Below are 19673 nucleotides of genomic sequence, written 5' to 3'. Positions count from 1 at the left end.
TGAAAACCATTAAAGACGTAGCGTCTGGGGCAGAGCAGTCTGCTCGGGAAAACACACTACTCATGAAAGTAACAAACAAAGAAGTAAAGCTTTTGGAGAATCAATTGATAGGGTTACAAGTGGATCGTGCTCAGACGGTATTGCGTCTTCAGAATGTGAAGGAGGAGGAAAGTGAAAACTTAAAGGATTTAGTGTCGGAACTTTTGGCGTCATTCGCAAAAGCAACTAAAGAAGAGTTAAAAAGCGATATTCTGGAAGTCCGCCGGACATCTTCAAAATATGCAACGAAGCGTCAGCTGCCTCGCGAGATTATTATTGATTTTTCATCTAAGAAGACTCGGGACACCATCTTATATAATTCGTACAATGTGGACTTGGACTTTCTGGGTAACAAGGTTAAGATATTGAAGGACATTCCATTTTTAGCTCGGAAAAAAAAGATTCAAATATAAAAGGTTTGCAGCTCTTCCGAGGAAGCGTGAAATAAAATACAAATGGTTATTTCCGGAAGGCATCTGGTTCAGTTATAAAGACCAAGCCTACAAGATAACATCGGAAGCACAGCTGAGGGACTTTGTGTTTAATCATCAAGAGTTTCAGCAAAGAGAAGATTTAGGATCTGAAGGGGGAAATGGGGAGGAGGGAGTGAGCACAGCTACTGTAGCTGTTCAGAGAGAGCTGCGACCAAGACGCGGGGGGGGGGGGGAAGAAGACCTGATCCTGACAGTAGTTCGTACTTTATAAGATCTACCAATCTAATAGCATATTAGAAAGTTTAACTTTAAATAATTGTATTATGAAGGGAATGCAATACTTGTAGATGTAGTCTGTGTTTTTTATATGTTGTTTCTTCCCTTTCCCCCTGTTCCCGTTTTCCCTTCTTTGTAGTTTTTGTGGTTAGTAATTAAAAATAAAATTTATATAAGTTTGTCACTATTTCCCCGCCATTTATGTGTTTCTCAGAGGGCTGTTCATATACTCTTACTTCAATCCCACCATTCTATCGTATCTGTTGCGCTGCGCCTCAGATGAGGTTGTCACACTTTCAAATGCTTCTCTTGTGCAGTTCTCACCATGGATATGAACAAACAGAAGCGGTTCCCAAAGAGACCGCCCCCTCTTAACCACCCACACTTCCTTGTTTCCGGAACACCGTCCCTCTTTGCCAAGCAATTCTTATGGTCCCAACTCTGTCTGAGACATGCCTGCATCCCTGTCCTGTTTATTTTTTTAAAAAGTGTGTGGGGGGGGGCATTCCTAGCGCTATTGCGCAATCCTGTTCATGAAGATCACCCACAAGCTGTTTGAGAAGTGGCGTTGTAAAAAGTCCGTGGAGGCATTAAGGGGGGGGCGGGGTTGCCATTTTTTTTACAGTAAATAATGTTTCACTGCCGAAGGAGAGCCTAGGTAATTTATGATAAGCGGACTGTGCCTGCAAAGGTTGACTCTTTCCGGGTTTTTTTTTAAAAAAATATTTAAATTATCGGTATAGCGAAAAATTGCTATCCTATAATTATAGTTGAGTGGTCATTAACCAATAACAGGCATCAATGAGGGTGTGGCCCCGCCATTGCAGTTGAGCAGAAAATCAATATAGTGAAAATCTAACATTAAATTAAAAAAAAAAGGCTACCTGATGTCGTCATCGGCACTGGCGGATCTAAACCTGCCTTGTATCACGCAATTCTCCCAGGGATGTGAATGTATACCGTGATGCTGGCACAGTAAAAGAGGGGATGTGAACATAGACGGGGACATTGCAGGATAGAATCCAGCACAATTATTGCATATGAAAAGTGGAAGGTAGGGAAGTGTGGAGTCGGCCTTGCTCTCCTAAATAAAGTTACTCTATGTTTATTAAAAGACCCTCAACAACTTACAAATACTCCCCCCCGCCCCCGTCAACAATGTGGTACTTACTGGAATTGTCACAACATTCTATGTACTTTTTCAGAGAACCTTCAGTGGAGGACAAGTGATATTAAAGCTACCACTTGCTCAACCACATCAAATATCTATATAGCTCTACATTCCCTGTAAAATGGTGGTGACACTGATGAGCATAGGTCACACGACATAATAAAAAAAATTCTTTGTTTGTCCCTGGCCTTTTGGAAATTAAGATCCACTGTCTCTGAACATGGAGGATCCATTTTTAAGAATTATTTTAGCCACAGGTGAGGAACTCAGCTCAGTGAGACAAATTAGGTCCTTAGATATAAACAGGCGCTGTGAAAAAACTAGGCAGTGTAGCAATATTTTAAAAGGAGGGAGAGAGGAGAAATAAATACTATATCAACAAGGGAGAAATAAATACTCTCTCAACAAAGGCCCAGATGATGATAAAAACAGAGATGAAGCAGGGAGCTGGTGTTTGGGAAACAGTTACAGTTAAACAGAGCAGCTGGTTAGAAAAATGCAACTACTTATACCAAGCTATTGTAGCTCAAAGCAACAAGAGGAAGATCTTACCAGCTCCCTGTTTTGTTAACGGCTTTTTAAAGGAGAAGACGTGTCCATTTAAAAACAAGTGTTTTCTCCTTTAAAATAGTAATGCCAAGGCAGGGAGCTCCATTTTGAATTTCCTCTCCTCCTTTTGATTGTCAGCAAAAGTGCTCTCAACAGTCTGTGGTTTGGGGAGAATACTTGGTCCTCATCTGGTGGTCCCTCCCTTTCCTTGCAAAATCGTATTTTTTCTATGTACTTGGGAAGTCACCTGATGATGTAGAAGCTTCTACCTTATCTATAGGGAGTTTGGTTTTGCTGCTTTAGTAATTGGCACAAGCCGCATGGTTTACTGCAAAATAAGAGGATGGTGGTTAACTGAGCCTTGTTCAGTAGCGCAACATCCCTTGACAAAGAGGAGGTCCTAGCAAGTAGCAAAGTCAGGCAGCAAATCCAGGAGTAGGCAGATCAGACACAATTCAGCGGGAAGCTTCCATATAACCCCCTTCAACTCTTCGCAAACAAATGGCACAAAAGCTCTTTGACCGGCAATTAAAAAGAAATGTTGGGTCAGCTTTGTCTGGGCAACAGTATTCTCTGAATAAAAAAAAATGGAAACATACTTGTATTATATATAACCACATATATTTGCCAAGTGAGAATCCATGAAACATCAGTATAGATGGCTGGGGTCCGGGCTTCCCTTGGCAGAAATAACTGAACTTGTAGCCCTCATGCTTGACATATTTTACCTTCACGCCTCTTTTTTTAAACATGAACCTAAAGGCAAAAAGAGAAACAAGAGAAACAGAAAATTGATTCTGCACAAGAAAGATATTTTGTAGTGACTTATATTTAAATCTGGGATGTTTCTACAGGCTTTGCTGCTAAGGCTGGATTTTGTTTTATGGATGACCCAATCTATGGAATGGGTATAATTCGGCCCACTCTTCAAATGGATTATTGAGGTATGTGGATTTTTAAAAAAAGATAAATTCCTGTCCGGCTCTTCCTTTTTTCTTCCAGATCCTTTCAGTTACAGAAACATGATGATTCTGTCAACTTTCCGTGCTAGCATCTGACTCCGTTTCCATGGCGTGTGCGTGTTCCTGATGGGTCCCTTTGCTATCATGCAGGAAGTCTTTGTGCTGGTTCCGCTGACCTTCACAATGATGATAATGCTGGTCCATGCATGATTATCCCTTTATATATCTCCAGATGACCATACATGGAAATACATTTGGGAGCAACCTTGTTACTGGTGTAACATTTGAAGGAGCCCTCGAGCCTCTAGAGAAGATACTGTAAGCCAGGGCCTGGAACTGTCAGCAATCTTGAAGTGAAACTGTTTGCCTGAGAGTGGAAAAAAGCCTGAGTGAGAGGGGCTCTGAGGAGCTGCTCTAATTCCACAAGAGAAACAATTCTGTCGGTTCTAAGGGTTTCATAGCCTGCAGAATATACATGTCTCTGAGCTGGATCCAACAAACCATCCGTGGAAGATGCGGGCAGTTATAGATCTTCCCTACTTTTTCTTCCTCCTCCTTCAAACCCTGGAAAACTGATTTCTGGGATTGCAGGAGCCACATGGAGTAACAGTCACATAGGTTAGGGGGCAGCAGTGAAGAGGGAGAAGAGGAAGAATTTGCCCTTCTTGCCTCTTCCCTCAACAGAGCTGCAGTGATTTCCTGCTCCTTCCCCTCCTCACTGCAGCCTACTGACTCATGTGGCTGCTACTCCATGTGGTCCTCTGAGGGACTGCTGGAGGAGGAAATGTTTGTTCGTACAAGGAGCATGGCCTGGAACCCTTGCTGTGGTTTTTGGCTTTGAAAAAGAACATTTATTTTCTTGAATAAATTATACTCTGTCTTCCAGTCACCAACGACACTGTTATCAAAGACACTGCCCATTGAAAAAGTATGTCATTCAGTAGGTTAAATCTGAGAAGAGAGATTTGTAATGGGATCTACTGCATTTTAAGTAGTTATAAGCAGCCATAGCTAGGGCAATTGGGATTGGAGTGTGGCAAGGGTTGGGGGAAGGAGCTTTTAACCCTTCCCAGCATGGCATTTTTACGGATTAAATTACTCCTCTATAAAGCTATTATATAGGTCCCTTTTCCCCAAGTCATGCAAAATTCCAAGGGCAATCCTTCCCCAATTTGTTTCCCTTTGCATGAGACACCAGGAGAGATTGAGGCTACCTTTGTAATATTTGCTTTACTTGACAATACAAAAAAAAGCAGAAGACGAGACATGGAGGCATTCAAAGCATCAGACCTGCCATCCCGTATCAGTACCTCCCAAAGTCCCTACATCAGATTCCTTGGAGGGAGGGGTGGATCTTGAACCTCATGATGGGTTCTGTTTTAGGTAATTTCGGAGAGCAGTGAAAGGTTCCCAGGTTCGGCTTTGAAGGCTTGTGTTGTCTCAGTGACCATTACTTAATTTACAATTATATGCCTGAACATGGATGAAAGCAACAAGATGCTCCTACAAAGTGGCAGATCTGCTCCACCATATCAGAACCCCAGAGAGATCCTGAACCTCATGAAGTTTCACTTTCATCTAACTCACGGTCCTCCGTGCCCCTTCCGAAATGTCAAATGCTGTTTCTCCATGTGAACCCACACCACACCAAGCCCAGTCTCTCAGCTAGAGGGTGACACCCAGGGCTCATTTCAAGGGGGAATGCATAGGAACGCAGTCCCAGCAGTTCCCCCAAAGAGATCACGTCAGGTGGCCTCACCCACCTGACTCTCGGCCATTTTGGGCCCATTTTGGCCTGGATTGGGGCCAAAACAGCCTGGATCGGGCCTCTGACAGGTGGTGGATCACTCTCCCGCTCATCAGTGGCCTGATCCTGACCATTTTGGGCCCCTTTTCAGCCATTTTCAGCCTCCTTTTGCCATTTTGGGCCCAATTTCGGCCCTGAATGGCCAGGATTGAGTCCAAAACAGCCAGAATAGGTGATGTCAGGGGGCGTGGCATATGCAAATCAGTTATACTAATGACACACTTTCAGTGATGGCAAGAGGCATGGCATATGCTAATGAGTTATGCTAATGAGTTATGCTAATGAGTTCCTGCAGCTCTTTTTCTGTGAAATGACCCCTGGTGACACCTTCTACAGTCAGCCTCTGAGCAGCATCTCATTCAAGAGGCCATCGTCTAACCATTAGATTTACGGTTGCCAATCTCCAGAGGGGCCCTGGACAATTACCTTTATTGTATCAATCCATATCTGATGCCTCTAAAGGCAAAATCAATTCAAAGACAGATTTAACACACACTACACAAGATCGAGAGAACAAGCTCGGGGTCAGACCCCAAAAAACTCTCCCTCCCTACCTTTTTGGTATTTAAATATCAAGCCTGATGAAGAATTCTAGAGACCTTGAAAGCTTGCACACAGGCTGCTTCCACACACGTTGGATAATCCACTTTCAATACTCTTTAGTGAACATTTGGAATGGCTTTTCCATGTGTGGAACAAAAAATCCACTTCCAAAGGATTGCTAAAGTGCATTGAAAGAGCATTATTCAACGTGTGTGGAAATGGCCACAGTTCTGTATTATTTTGACCAAACTCCTTGACCTGTCTCACATACTTTTGGTTTTCAACTCAACTATCTGCAACCTCTATCCATTACTGGGTTACTGGAAATTAGTCATGGCTGAGTTGATTTAAATGAAACTAATTACAATTATTATTTAAATCACAATTTCTACCACTAGTCAGGAAGATAATTTTTGTTGTTTGCCACAGCTTTAATATGTATTCTTTGCATCTCAAAAGACAGATGTAAGCTTCATTTTTAGATACAGTTTAAAGTGGTGATTTATTTTGATGTTTTTCACAGATTAATTAAGCAACAATATCAGAAAGCTCAATAATGATTTAATTATTTTATTTACTCAAGCTAAATTATACCATGTGTAGTCACTGGGAGGGGAACTATCTCTAACTGAACAGGTTAATCATAGAAGATATTTGAGGGAGCTTTATGGGGGGCAGTGGCCTATTTTATAATAGGAGAACAACAAATATTACCAAATAGGCATTAACTTGTTTTATTTAACCAGAACAACAATAATTTGCCTTCTGCCATGTCAGGTTTTCCATCCCCAAACCAGTGCAGATTATAGTTAGAGTCTTAATATTTAGAATGTTTTGCTCAAGCACTTTCACTTTTGTTTCTACTACATGCTGCTGCCATTACAGTTGCCAACCTCCAGGCGGGATCAGAAGTTCTCCCAGAGTTACAATTGATCTCCAGACCAGGGATATTATTTCCTTTGGAGACAGCTTTAGAAGGCAAACCCTATGGTATAAAATAGATTCTAGGTTCAATTCTTTCCCAAATTCACCCCTCCATGGGAGTCACCCTCCAAAGCTCCAGGAATTTCCCAGGCTGAAGTTGGCAACCCTATTCATTTTCCTTAAAGAAATAAACACTCCCTATCCACTGCTCAAGATCAAAGGAGCTTGAAAGAAAAGGAAAGGATTGCAACCTTATTTCTTGACTCTTCTTCCTTACCCAGGGCAACTCTACCTCAAAAATCCTTTATTCATGGACAACCTTGGAGTGTTGCAGTTTCAGACTTGACTCTGTAAATACATTGGCAGAGGGACAATAGGGCCGATCAGGGCTGGAAGCCATTCCTATATGATCCTATAGACACACTCACCATATCAGCAGCTTGATTATTTCTGAAGGTCTCCAGTAGTACATTGTGGCAAAAGTAATCAACAAGCCAGCCACAGCACCACTTGCAGTCATCAAGATCATCATATTGATCTCCACCTCTCCTAGTTAAGCTTGATTTTTGCTGTCTGCATATAATGAAAAGGCAATAGTAGAAAAGGATAAAAAAAAAGCGGAGGCATTTAACATGATTAAGACATGCAAATTAAAATGCTTTCTGCTGTTAGACCTACCTGTAAGCTAATATTGGCAGATACTCATTGCTCTTACAAAATTGGCTTAATGATAGTCTATCCTGACACTGAATTTGTCCCACATCTGTGTTGTGGAATGCTGGACCTTTTAGCCTCGCTCTGTAACAACTTCCTTCCCTACTCTGCCTTTCATCTGTTCATAAGTTTGCATGTTATGTCTTTCTGCCAACTAAATGTAACACTTCATGCATTTGATGAAATAGCCTCAAAGTCATGAAATGTCATAGCATAATAAAATTTCTAGTCTAATTTCTAATGTCACAAGACTCTATGGTGAAACTGAACTGCTTTTTAAAAAATGCCTTGTATAGTTTGAAATGGATCGATGGTAACAGGTATCACTTAAGGACACTTTTATTTTATAAGCAACATAAGCATGGGATATTAATTTGTGCCATTCCTGGGCAAAAAAGACCTTGCCACTGGTAACATCTAGATTACTGTAGTGCAATATGCTGTATGTTGGACTGCCCTAGAAGAGCATCCTGAAGCTACAATTGGTGCAGAATGCTGCGGCCAGAATATTAACAGGAACGGGTCTTAGGGACCATCTTACTCCAGTCTTGATCCACCTAAACTGGGTCCCAGTTTGCTTCTGGGCAGAATTCAAAGTGCTGGTATTGACCTTTAAAGCTTTACATGGGTGGGGCCAACTTACCTTAAGGACCACCTTAGTCTAATATGAACCTAACCAACCACCACAGTAATTTTTAGAGGTCCTACTTTGGGTGCCCAGCTGTTTGAGGCTAGATGGGTGGAAACCCAAGATAAGGCCATCTTAGTATTGGCACCAAAATAATGGAATTCCCTCCCTAGGGAGATTTGGCAGTCCCCTTCTGGCGTGGTCTCCTGCCAGCGGGTAGACTTTTCCTGTTTTGTCTGCTGTTCCCTCACAGATTCTCATTGACTCTCATTCCTTTTCGTGCCTTTACAGGTTGCTGCCTTGGGAACCCTAAGTGGGTGGAATGGCAGCCTAGAGGTTTTACATAATTATGATTTTATTTATATATAGTCTGTCTTCCTCACGGAGACCCAAGGCAGATTACACAGTGCAAGTGAAATACAATGTAATCAACTGTTAGGACATTCACCTAGCAAAATACAATTCAGTGAGCAGATACAATAGCGTACAGTATTATTATTATTATTATTATTGTTGTTGTTGTTGTTGTTGTTGTTGTTGTTAACAATGACGATGATGATGACATTCGATTTATATACCACCCGTTTGACTTAACATCCACTCAGAGCGGTTTACAAAGTATGTTACTATTATTCCCACAACAAAACACCCTGTGAGGTGGGTGGGGCTGAGAGAGCTAGAAGCTGTGACTGACCCAAGGTCACCCAGCTGGCTTCAAGTGGAGGAGTGGGGAATCAAACCCAGCTTTCCAGATTAGAGTCCTGCGATCGTAACCACTACACCAAACTCGTAGCAGAAAAATTTGAAAACAAGCATAAAGCCAAGCACAGAGATGAAATCTTTCTGAAACGAAGTGTAACTAATTAACATAGCATGTTTAAGAATGTGGAAACTTCCTACTAGAAGCACGTCTGCATCAACAGACAGTACCCAATAGCATACTCTGTAGTCCTCCTCCCTACCAAGGCCTCTCTGAGCTATTTCTTAGGACACAGCCCTATAATTTGGGAGGCAAGCCCTTATGAATAATTCAGTTTTGCATAGTTTGCAGCAAGCCAGGACAGTGTAGCTTTCCTGACCTCCACAAGCAGGCCATTCCATAATAATAATAAGTCCATAATAATAAATATTTTCCCTACGGTCATAAAACTTACATGAATCTACCTGAGTTTTTTTGTTTTGTTTTGTTTTAATTAATTTTTATTAGTTTTTCACAAAAATGAAAGCAGGGAAGGGAAATAGATTTGAAGAAGGGGGGGACAGGAAGGGAAAGAACGAAAATCACACTATATAGTCAGCTTGTAGCAGTACTCTACACTAGAGATGGGCACGAATGGGAAAAAAATGAACACGATGTTCGTTGTTCGTTGCCATCCATGAACAGGGATTCATGAATATCTATGGACATGACATTTTTGCAGTTGGAGGTTCGTGGGAGCCAGAACAACCCCCTTGGGACTTAGCTGAACTTGAGCTGGGGAAAGGCATGATCCATGGGTCTCCCCTTTCATGTCATGTTCTCTTCACAGTGGCAAAAACTGGACTGTCTGCTGGAAGCTACTTTGAGGAGTTACAAACTGACCTTCCCAATGTCTAATAACCACCACATCTGCAGGGGACATAGTCCTCACTGTCCTCTGAACCCCCCCCCCAAGTTTCAGAGAGATTGCACCCCGGGAAAGGCATGATCCGTGGGTCTCTCCCTTTCATGTCATTTTCTCTTCACAGGGGCAAAAACTGGACTGTCTGCTGGAAGCTACTTTGAGGGGTTACAAACTGACCTTCCCAATGTTCAATGCCCACCATCCGGTGTTAAATACCATCTATAAAACATCTGATATACATTCTCCTTAAATGTAACAGACTTAGGTATTTTAACATTCACTTTCCATAATTTACTCCATTGTATCAAATCTATACTATACCCAAAATTTTGTGCCCTTTTGTTCATACCTTCTTTTTACTCCCTGAGTGGCACGGAGGGCAATCTAAACTCCCCTCTGTCTGGAGATCAGGGAGCGGGGCCACCAGCCATGTGACCATTTTCAAGAGGTTCCCGAACTCCGTTCCCCCGTGTTCCCCCTGAAAAAAAGCCCTGATCGTAATCAGAGTGACACCCTTCTAAATCCTTAGATCAGAGCTGGAAGTCTCAAAGGCCATCTAGGCTAAATCTTTGGTCAATGTAGAAGATCCAAAGCAAGAGCATCTCTGACAGATGGCTCTCCAATCTCTGCTTGGAGATCTCCAAGCAGGGAAAAGGCTAAGCAGAAGAATCATAAGGGGGAAGGGAGGACTGAAGACCATTGATCTTGATTGTGGCCCCAGTTACTCTGGAACAGTCTTCATAAGCAGATCCGTAAAGATCTGCAAAGCACCTACTTTACTGTCCTTCTAGAAACAATGCAAAGTGGTATACTTTACATGGTCTTTTGACATGCTGAGACAAGCTAAACCTGGTGTTTTGCTGAATAATGTTCTTTATTAGTTGTTTTGCCATATTTTCAGGCAGATGCCCATACCATTTCTTTCTATATTATTTTTACGGTTGTTGTAATGCTACGTTTTTACAGTGTAGACATGTTTTTTTAATTTGTTTGATTGTTTGCTGGTTAGCTATCCTGATTTGAGGAGAGGCAAGGTCTGAATATTGTAATAAACAATAAAATAATGTAATAAAAAGAATTTGTGATTAGCCCCCAATGCTCCCATTTGACAATCTTAGACTGCATTGCATAAGAATATTTTCCTGGGAATAGGCATCATCAAATAAAATGGGACTTACTTCTGAGTAGACCTGCTTAGGATTGCTCTCTTAGATAACCTGGCAAAATATTTAGTTTATTTAGAAAAAATTTATGCTGCCTTTCTAGATAACCTGCCCATGGTGGCTTACAAAATAAAACATAAACATTAAAAATTGTTGATTTAAAATCCAGCTTTAACAATGGGCAAGGCTAGAGAGATAAGCCAGAGAGAATGCTGAAAATCTCTTTTATTGATTTTTCAACAAAGATGACAGATGAGTATGTGAGAAGCAGTGTGAGAAGGCACATAAGCAGAGCACTTGCAATCCTGTTCTGAATGTTTGGAATTTAGAACATTTTTTAAAAATACGTCGTTGCTCGCAATTTGTGAATAAAGTGCACTCCAAATTGTGGAATGATTGAGTATCTATGACTCTATCGCACCACATTGACAGCTGTATCATTAAGCCTGAGACATCTCTTAGAACTATGATTTAACAACCGTGAAGTATTTTGTACACTGAAGAGTATGTAGAAGGTTGATGTTAATTATCCACTACAAGTGATAGTTAAGAGAGATTAGGAATTAGAGAGGCAAGACAAGCATAGCAGAGGGGTGTGATTTTGTGCATAAGTACAGAATTGAAAGGAGGGCATCTGCTTGTATGTGTGAGCAAAGGGTGCTATCTGTTACAGTTTTGTATTAGGCCCTTGGGTCCTTCTGTACGCTCTCATTCATTTTAGTTGCTATGACAGAGATGAAAGGAAAGGCTTGCCTTATGCTACTCTTTTTCAGGAAGTCCACAGAGATATTGTGCCTGTCCTGACTGACATTTCACAAGTGAAAAATGAAGGGGACGTGGTTGTTTAAAGAAAACCAAAAACAATCAGTCTGATGAAAAAAAGTGTGTAGAGTGGCTTGTTTTTAACCACATGTTCAAGGGAAATGGAAGGCGAAAGGCCTGGTCCAAATCAGATACAGCACTTTATGCTTCTGTTCCCTTTGACATTGCAAGGCTATGCCTTTGAACGTGGTCAGCAGCAAGGGTGGATGATGTTTCCCCCCCCCCAAAGCTACTTTAACATCCCAGTACCCACCCCTGAAAAATCACACCCAGATTGGGATGGGGAACATTTAATACACACAGTGGGTCATGGATGTCCCAGCCATCATCAAGTCTTCCCTGTCTGGATTCAACTGGTTCTCCTATGGGATGCAGCCACCAATCAATGAAGGCTAACCTACTGCTGCTGGATACACTGACAAAAATAAACCAGTGTCGTCCTCAGCATGTTTTTGGCAGCTCATTTGACAGCTTGTGTTTTTGACAGATTCTCTAGGAACTTAAAGAAGCGGAAAAACTGTGAGAGAAATCCTTCATCAGGACAATACCCGCAACATCCCAAACAAATTCTTTGTGTTCCGTGTTTTGTGGGTGTTCTAACAAAAAGGATAGTCCAGGTCTCTCAGTTAACTAAATGCAATTTGATGGACTACAGTATTGGAAGCAACTGCAGCCTTGATATTTTTTCACTTGTCTCCTTCCCTATCCTAAGTGGTAACAGATATGTTGATATCAACATCTGCCTCAAGTCAGAAAATAACTAATTCTATGTAGAACTACTTTATTAAACTCATAAACAGATCAGAAATACTTAATTTCTTTTGCCTATATATTATTCCCTCCAAGATATCAGAGATGGAAGGTGGCATGGTATAACCCGATCTTGTCAGATCTCAGAAGATAAGCAGGGTCAGTATGTGGATGGGCAGCCATCAAGGAAGAATTTGTAGAGGAAGGCAATGGCAAACCACCTCTGCTTCTTACCTGCCTTGAAAGCCCTTTGTTGGGGATCAGTATTAGTCAGTTGTGACTTCATGGCACATACACAAGCAAGATATCAGATTAATTTGGTATTACCTGACATCAGTGTTCCTAATAGAGATGGTTACCTTTCAGATCCCTGATGAAGCTCCATGTGAAACAGGTAGGGATCTTCAGGTGAAATATCATAAACTTTCTTTTCCCACTGCCCCACTGATTTTTTCCCTTCTCTTCTTTCATTCTTTATTGGTGCTGCCATCTTTTCTGAACTCTGGTGTAGAATCTAGCCATTTTACTATTAAATGATTGATTAAAATATCTATACTTTTCTTCCTAACGTAGGGGCCCAAAGTGGGTAACAACATACAAAACCTAACAATATTATAAATGATTTTTTTTAAAAAAGTATAATATTTGCATTTTACACTATATCCCAACTATAAAATGGTGCCATAACCCCTTTAAAGAGTTCAGTTATATGACTTTCCTTGAATGCTAAAGGCATGAGGACCTTCTGCACAAAATGGGAGCTGACACTAAAAAAGAATGCAAACACCTGTCTGCAGGAAGGGAGGGAAAGAAAAAGCTGTTCTGAGGAATAGAGTTACTGCACATTGAGAAACAGGCATGTGGGTCCCAGGAGGACATGAAGAGCTTTAAACGTTAGGGTCTTCAACTTGAACTGAACCCTGAAACAAATGGGCAACCAGTACAAAGATCTCAGTATTGGTTTAATACTAGCAGCGAGGCCCTGTAACAGCATGGCTGCCACATTCTTCACTAATGTTGAATATGACAGATTCTAACTAAGAAAGAGACGATCACCACACACCCCTCACCATCCTCCAGTTCAGGGCTGATGAAGGATGGCATACCAAGCTGAGACAGTTAGGGATAGAGATTGTGATTTCCCCCCAGCCAGGTTTCAGTTTAACATTACAACTACTATGACCAGTAAAATCTTGTAGTGTACTGACCTGTGGTGATAGAGACTGCTGTCAAGTCACAGCTGACTTATGGCAACCCCTGGTGGGGTTCTCATGGCAAGAGACTAACAGAGGTGGTTTGCCATTGCCTGCCTCTGCAACCCTGGTTTTCATTGGAGGTCTCCCATCCAATTACTAACCAAGGCCAACCCTGTTTAGCTTCTGAGACCTGACAACGTCAGGCTCACCTGGGCTATCCAGGTCAGGGCATATACTGACCTAGCATTATACAATATTAAAGCTGAAGTGTGAAAACAATTGAGCGATCTTTCACCTACATACCAAATGATGGAATGGAGATAAGGCAGGCAGTGAGTACACTCCTATCTCACTGTCCATCTTACCCAACCTGCACCCACCTCCCACTATATCTTCCTAATGTGTTCAGCACCCTAATATCTCTCACAGCCATTTCCAATTTCCCTCCAATGAACCCAACAAAACCCTCTCTCACTCCCCCCTCCCCATCATTAAGCACCACCACAAGGTCATAGGCAAGTTGAGTCTTGGAAAATATGTTACCTTTGTATCTTACAGCTACAGATTGTATTAGCTTTTGCACCTAGCTGTGTTATGAATGTCACCTTTTTTGAGCACAGATCTATTTGTAGTTTGCCCCCTCTTTGCCCCCGAGGACTCAGGATGCATAATTTAAATGACCTACAAGGTTTGCGCTGCTTTTTTTGTACCTGCACATCCAGAAATGCATCATTAAACCACCTACAGTGTGTTTGCGTGCTGCTTTTTGTGTCTGCATAGCCAGCTATACTTGGTGCAAATTCAATCATCTGATGACAAACATTGAAACTCATTGTGTAACTCTGAGTGATCTAGGGCATGGGCAGGTCACGCACCTGACTCTCCTGACCAACCAACCAACCAACCAACCAACCAACCAACCAACCAACCAACCAACCAACCAACCAACCAACCAACCAACCAATTCAAAATATTTTTTAAAAAAGAATTGCTTTAAATGTCTCAAAATTCCACCCTTGACAGCTATCAATTACTTGGTAGGGATTATCCGAAAGAGGAACCGTAGGACTTTAAACACCAAATTATTGCAACCTTTGCTCAATGCTAGTGGACAAAGACCTGGAAGACCAAGATTCAGAAGCACCAGAAGACTGGCAGGAAGAATCAGGTGGGTGGGGAAAAGGACAGCTGAGAGGAATTAGATTGGTCATTAGAGAGAAGGAACCATTCTGGGGGTCCAGAGGAGAAGGCCCAGTCATTTAAGAGGATCTGGGTCTGGTCCTATGCTGGTGCCACTGGACGATGATTGTTAGGTCCTCCCTGAAGCCAGCTGTCTCTTCCAGCGGTACATACCTTTGGAGCTGGCATGAATCACTAAGCCCAGACAACACTCACCATCCACTTTTTTTAAAAAGGTAAAAATAAATGGTAGGAGAATGGTAGTGGAAATAGTGACGATGCTGTGGCAGTTATCCAGACCTGTAGTTTTCATATTGTGTTCTGGGAACTCATTAAGTCTTTGGAACCATATTAAGAGAATTTCCGCCATGCTGGAGAAGCATCCTTGAAAACCAGCCTTTTCACCTGGTTTTTCCTTTCCTTTACAATGTCCTTTATAATGGGTGAATATTGGATTTATTCTGACGTAATTACATCATATGATGCAACAGTTAAGCTCAACAGGTTAGAGTTGCCAATACTCTGTGTAAATTCAGAGCTAAAACAGACAATATGCTGGGAGAGCCATTGTTGGATATCTCAAGCATTTTGATCAAGGCCATGGTATTGGGGAGGAGAGGTTTCACCGTACTCCCTTTTTCCTTTTACTTAAGTTCAGAACCACCTCTCTCCCTATGTCCCACCATGGCAGTTTCACTCATCTGAACAGGGCTTCCTGCAGGTACCATCCTGCAAACAGGCAAAAATCAGCAGCTGTCCTTACACACGAATTCTCTGTGGTGGCCCCCAACTTGTAAAATGGCCTGCCTGAAGAGATCAGGAAATCTTTCACCCTCTTGGCTTTCCACAAACTATGCAAAACTGATTAATTCAGGATGGATTTTTAACACAGATAATAGGTCTGTGTTGTAGGGAAATGGTAGAGAGAGATACATTAGGTAAAAGGATAGGGAGGGACGATTGTACTACTGCATACTGCCAATTCTGTAAGTATGCTCCTACTGGACAGTTACTTACACTTTGATTCAGCTTTGTATTGGATTTCTGCTTGATTGTACTGACTTACACTGTGTAATCCACCTTTAGTCTCTATGAGAAAGGTGGATTGTAAATAAATAAGTAAATAAAAAAATACAGAAATAAAATGGCCCCATGGAGCTCATACCCTGGAAATCTAAGTGGTCTTTAAGGCGCTGGAGTGGAGAGTGCCCTCAAGTCATAGCTAACTTATGACAATCCCTGGCAAGGTTTTCATGGCAAGAGACTAACAGAGGTGGTTTGCCATTGCTTGCTTCTGCTACCCTGGTCTTCATTGGAGGTTTTCTGCCCAATTAGGCCAACCCTGCTTAGCTTCTGAAATCTGATGAGATCAGGCTCACCTGGGCTATTCAAGTCTTGGCCTTGAAGGTGCTACTGGACCCCAATCTTGCTATTCTACTACAGAGCAACATGGTTATGGACCTGAAAGTAACTGATCAAATTCTAGAGTTTTTGGTCTTTACACTGCAAAACTGGAGAAAATGCGTTCCCCCCAGGAAAGAAAAAGTCACTACAATTCCTTTTTTATGTTTATGCAATCGAATTGTTCTGAGTTGCTATTCACGAAGAAAAGAATACGGCTGGCTTCAGTAAAGGTCATGCACAGTTTGGGTCACAATCTTCCAATCTCTTTGTTTAGTTGAACCCACTAGCTTTATGTTTTTATTTGCATTATACCCACAATACATTCTCTTTTTCATTTATTTATTAAAATGTTTATATCCTGCCTTTCTTTGTGGCAAAAGGCAACTTATCAAACACTATTTTTTTTAAAAAAATCCTTTATAATGTAAAAGCAACAGACTAAAACTCCAAAATAACCCTCGTTCCTTTCATTTATAAAACTTTAATTTGCTATCTTTATCATTTTTAAGTTCCTATAAATATTATTCTTTGAGGATTTGAAATTCAGTTTGAATGCCCTTGTAACTTGTACTCTTTGAATACTCATTGAAGTTTCTATCAGTTTAAATAAGTTTGGTGAATGTCTTTACTCTTTAGACAGTAAATAAATGTAGAACTTTCTAGCTGCCCAGGAATGTACATGTTTTACTGAAGGCCATTTCCCACCGGATTCTGTTATGTCTTTAAGTGGCAATTTTTGTTCCCATAATGCCCTGTTAACCTCAGAGAAGTTTATTTGCACCGTTATAAATCAAAGTGAGGACAATCGCAGCAGTGAAAGCAGGCAAATAGTCTTTTTGTTGGAGCGCAAAAAAAGCTACAACAGGCCTCTTGGACAAAGATTCCGTCTGCCCCCCTTCACATATTTAAAGAAACACAAAATTATCGAGTGAAAAAAGGGTAAAATAAGTCCTGCTGACCTCAGAAGGACTTGTTACTTCTTCATTGTTCCCCATTAGCATGGGACGCGATGGGGAGGGGACACACAGGTCCTCCCTCGTGGTCTTGTATTGCTAAGGGTAACAGATATGCCCTGTGCCAAGATAAACAATACAATATTGCCTCATTATACCTTTCAGATGGCCTTTTCCTCTTTGCACCTCTGAACTAATAAAAATGCTCACATGTACATAATGAATGTGAGCAGTTCCTACGTGCAGCCTCTCCTTCAACTTCTCTCTTCCCTCCTATATTCAGTCTTACCGGATATTCAGTCTTACCTGAAGCAGTCTCTGCTATCACCTTTTACTGCTGTCAAAGTTGCTGCTACTGGTAGGCTGAAGCTGGGAGGAGAGGATTACAAACAGATTATTTAAGCATGTGGAGAAATTATTATGTGCCACCCACATCTTGGGCTCTTTGGACACTGGAGGCTTAATTGGCACTGACTTGTCTACCACTGCTATCCTGAAACCACCAGACAGTCTTTGACTAAATGGTCTGTTCTTGAACATGCTAGGTTTGTTTTCACTCTGTTGTGAGAGTTTAAGAAAAGCCCTGCTGCTTTTCCCAAAGGGCCATCTCTTCAGTATCCCATTTCCCTCACAGCCAAATACATGTCTCTGGGAAACCAGAGTCACCTTATGTTATGTTGTTGGGCTGAATTGGCATTCAACCGTACAGAAGTTCTGTTTCATCATGCTTAATAGTCACTTCTGGACCTTTCACCCAGGAAGATGTCCAATTCCTTTTTTAAAGCCACCTGTGCAAGTTGCCACTATGACATCATGTGTAATTATGTGTTGTGTGAGGAAGTTCTTTCTTTGGTGCGTCCTGAATCTTTGGCTCCTTCAGCCAAAGGTGACATCTGACAAGGTGAAAGAGGACTGTGCTCTGGTACTGACCACTTGATGAATGGCTACTGTGTTCTGGCTTTATCCCAGGGAATTCTACAGGAAGAAATACTAGCACAATCCAGAAGTCCCCTTTTGTAGGGCCATGTTGGAGAAAGAGTAGAGTCCAGTAGCTCCTTTAAGACTAACCAACTTTATTGTAGCATAAGCTATCGAGTACCACTGTTCTCTTCATTGGATGCATGGAGAAAGAATTACTGATTAATTTTCTAGGATGTCTAAAGAGCCACAGATGCTAAAAAAATACACTCCGCTGCTATGAGCTTTGAGATAGTGTTGCCTAGTGGTTAAAGTGTTGGACTAGGATTTGGGAGAACCATGTTTGAATCCCCACTCTGCCATTGAAACTTGTTGGATAACCTTGGGCAGTCACATACACTCAGCCTAACCTAACAGGCTAATAACACTCCTACACACATACTCAGCCTAACATGTTCACTCAGCCTAGCCTAAAAGGATTGTTGTGAGGATAAAATGGAAGCAAGGAGAATGATGTAAGCATCTCTGGCTCCCCACCAGGGAGGAAAGTGGGGTATAAATGAAGTAAATAAAACAAAATATATCATAAGCATATGTGAAGTGCCTTCTAGAGCCAGACCCCTGGAATTATTTATCATCTTATTCATCGTCTACCCTTCTCACTGAGACTCAAAGTAGATCACACAGTGTAGGTCAATACAATCAACAGCTGTAACATTAAATAAACAATTTGATAGAGTACGCAAATGCAAATTTTGAAGAAATCAAAAAACAAACAGAAATCTGATACAGAGCTGAAACAAAGCATAAGCAATTAAACATGATATATTAAATAATGCAGATACTACCCAGTGGGAACATACTTACAGCAACACAGTACACAGTAGTATAGTCTACAGTCCATATCCTTTTATCAATGCATCTCTCTGAACAATTTCTTTACAGTTCTGCCCTCCTACCTGTGCAAAAAAAGAGAGCCTTCTTGAATACTTCAGTCTTGCATAGTTTGTAGAAATCCAGGAGAGTGGGAGGCCTCTAAACCTCATCAAGCAGGTCATTGCATAAGGAAGGGGCCACAACAGAGAATGCATTTATGGGTAGCTTTGCCGATGTGTAGGGTGATATCTGCAGAAGGCTCTGCTCAGCTGAGCGAATCTGCTGTGCTGGAGCATAGGGAGAGAGGTGGCCCTGCAGATATGAGGAACCAAGGTCATGAAAGGTTTTCTACATGATAGCCGAAAACTTGAATTGAGCCCAGTAACTGATAAGTAATCAATGGAGTGACTGTGGAATAGGAGTAATATGCATGCTCCTTGTAGCTCCTGATAATAACAGAGCTGTGGCGTTCTGTACCAACTGGAGTCTCTGATTTGATTTTGAGGGGGAGGCCTACATAGAATGCATTACAGTAGTCTAGTCTCAATGTTACTGTGGCATGGATCTAGGTGTCCAGATCAACCATGTCAATGTCATCTTCTAGGCTAGACTGAGTTGGAAGAAAGCTTTTTTTTGCAACTGCATTAACTTGTTTCTTTAGCAGCAATGCTGGACCCACTATTTATTTATATGCTGCCTTTTCTCCCCAATGGGGACCCAAAGTGGCTTACATCATTCTTCTCTCCTCCATTCATAACCCT

General features: G+C 41.5%; 1 protein-coding gene across 1 annotated transcript in view; it reads right to left on the bottom strand.

Annotated features, from left to right (window-relative positions):
- LOC129328814 (monoacylglycerol lipase ABHD6-like) overlaps positions 1 to 17469 on the bottom strand; it is a 33023-nt gene extending 15554 nt beyond the window's left edge. Inside the window, exons 1-3 of the mRNA XM_054978102.1 lie at positions 17425 to 17469; positions 7134 to 7278; positions 3069 to 3225 (exon numbers count right to left, since the gene is read on the bottom strand). Coding sequence (XP_054834077.1) covers positions 3069 to 3225; positions 7134 to 7237 — 261 coding nt within the window. The 5' untranslated portion in view covers positions 7238 to 7278; positions 17425 to 17469. The remainder of the gene's footprint in view (positions 1 to 3068; positions 3226 to 7133; positions 7279 to 17424) is intronic.
- Positions 17470 to 19673: the final 2204 nt, after the last annotated feature.

The sequence above is a fragment of the Eublepharis macularius genome, chromosome 4 (genome assembly GCF_028583425.1).
Source record: "Eublepharis macularius isolate TG4126 chromosome 4, MPM_Emac_v1.0, whole genome shotgun sequence".
Lineage (NCBI taxonomy): Eukaryota > Metazoa > Chordata > Lepidosauria > Squamata > Eublepharidae > Eublepharis > Eublepharis macularius.
The sequence above is the reverse complement of the archived record's forward strand: the minus strand, read 5'-3'. Positions and strand labels throughout refer to the sequence as shown.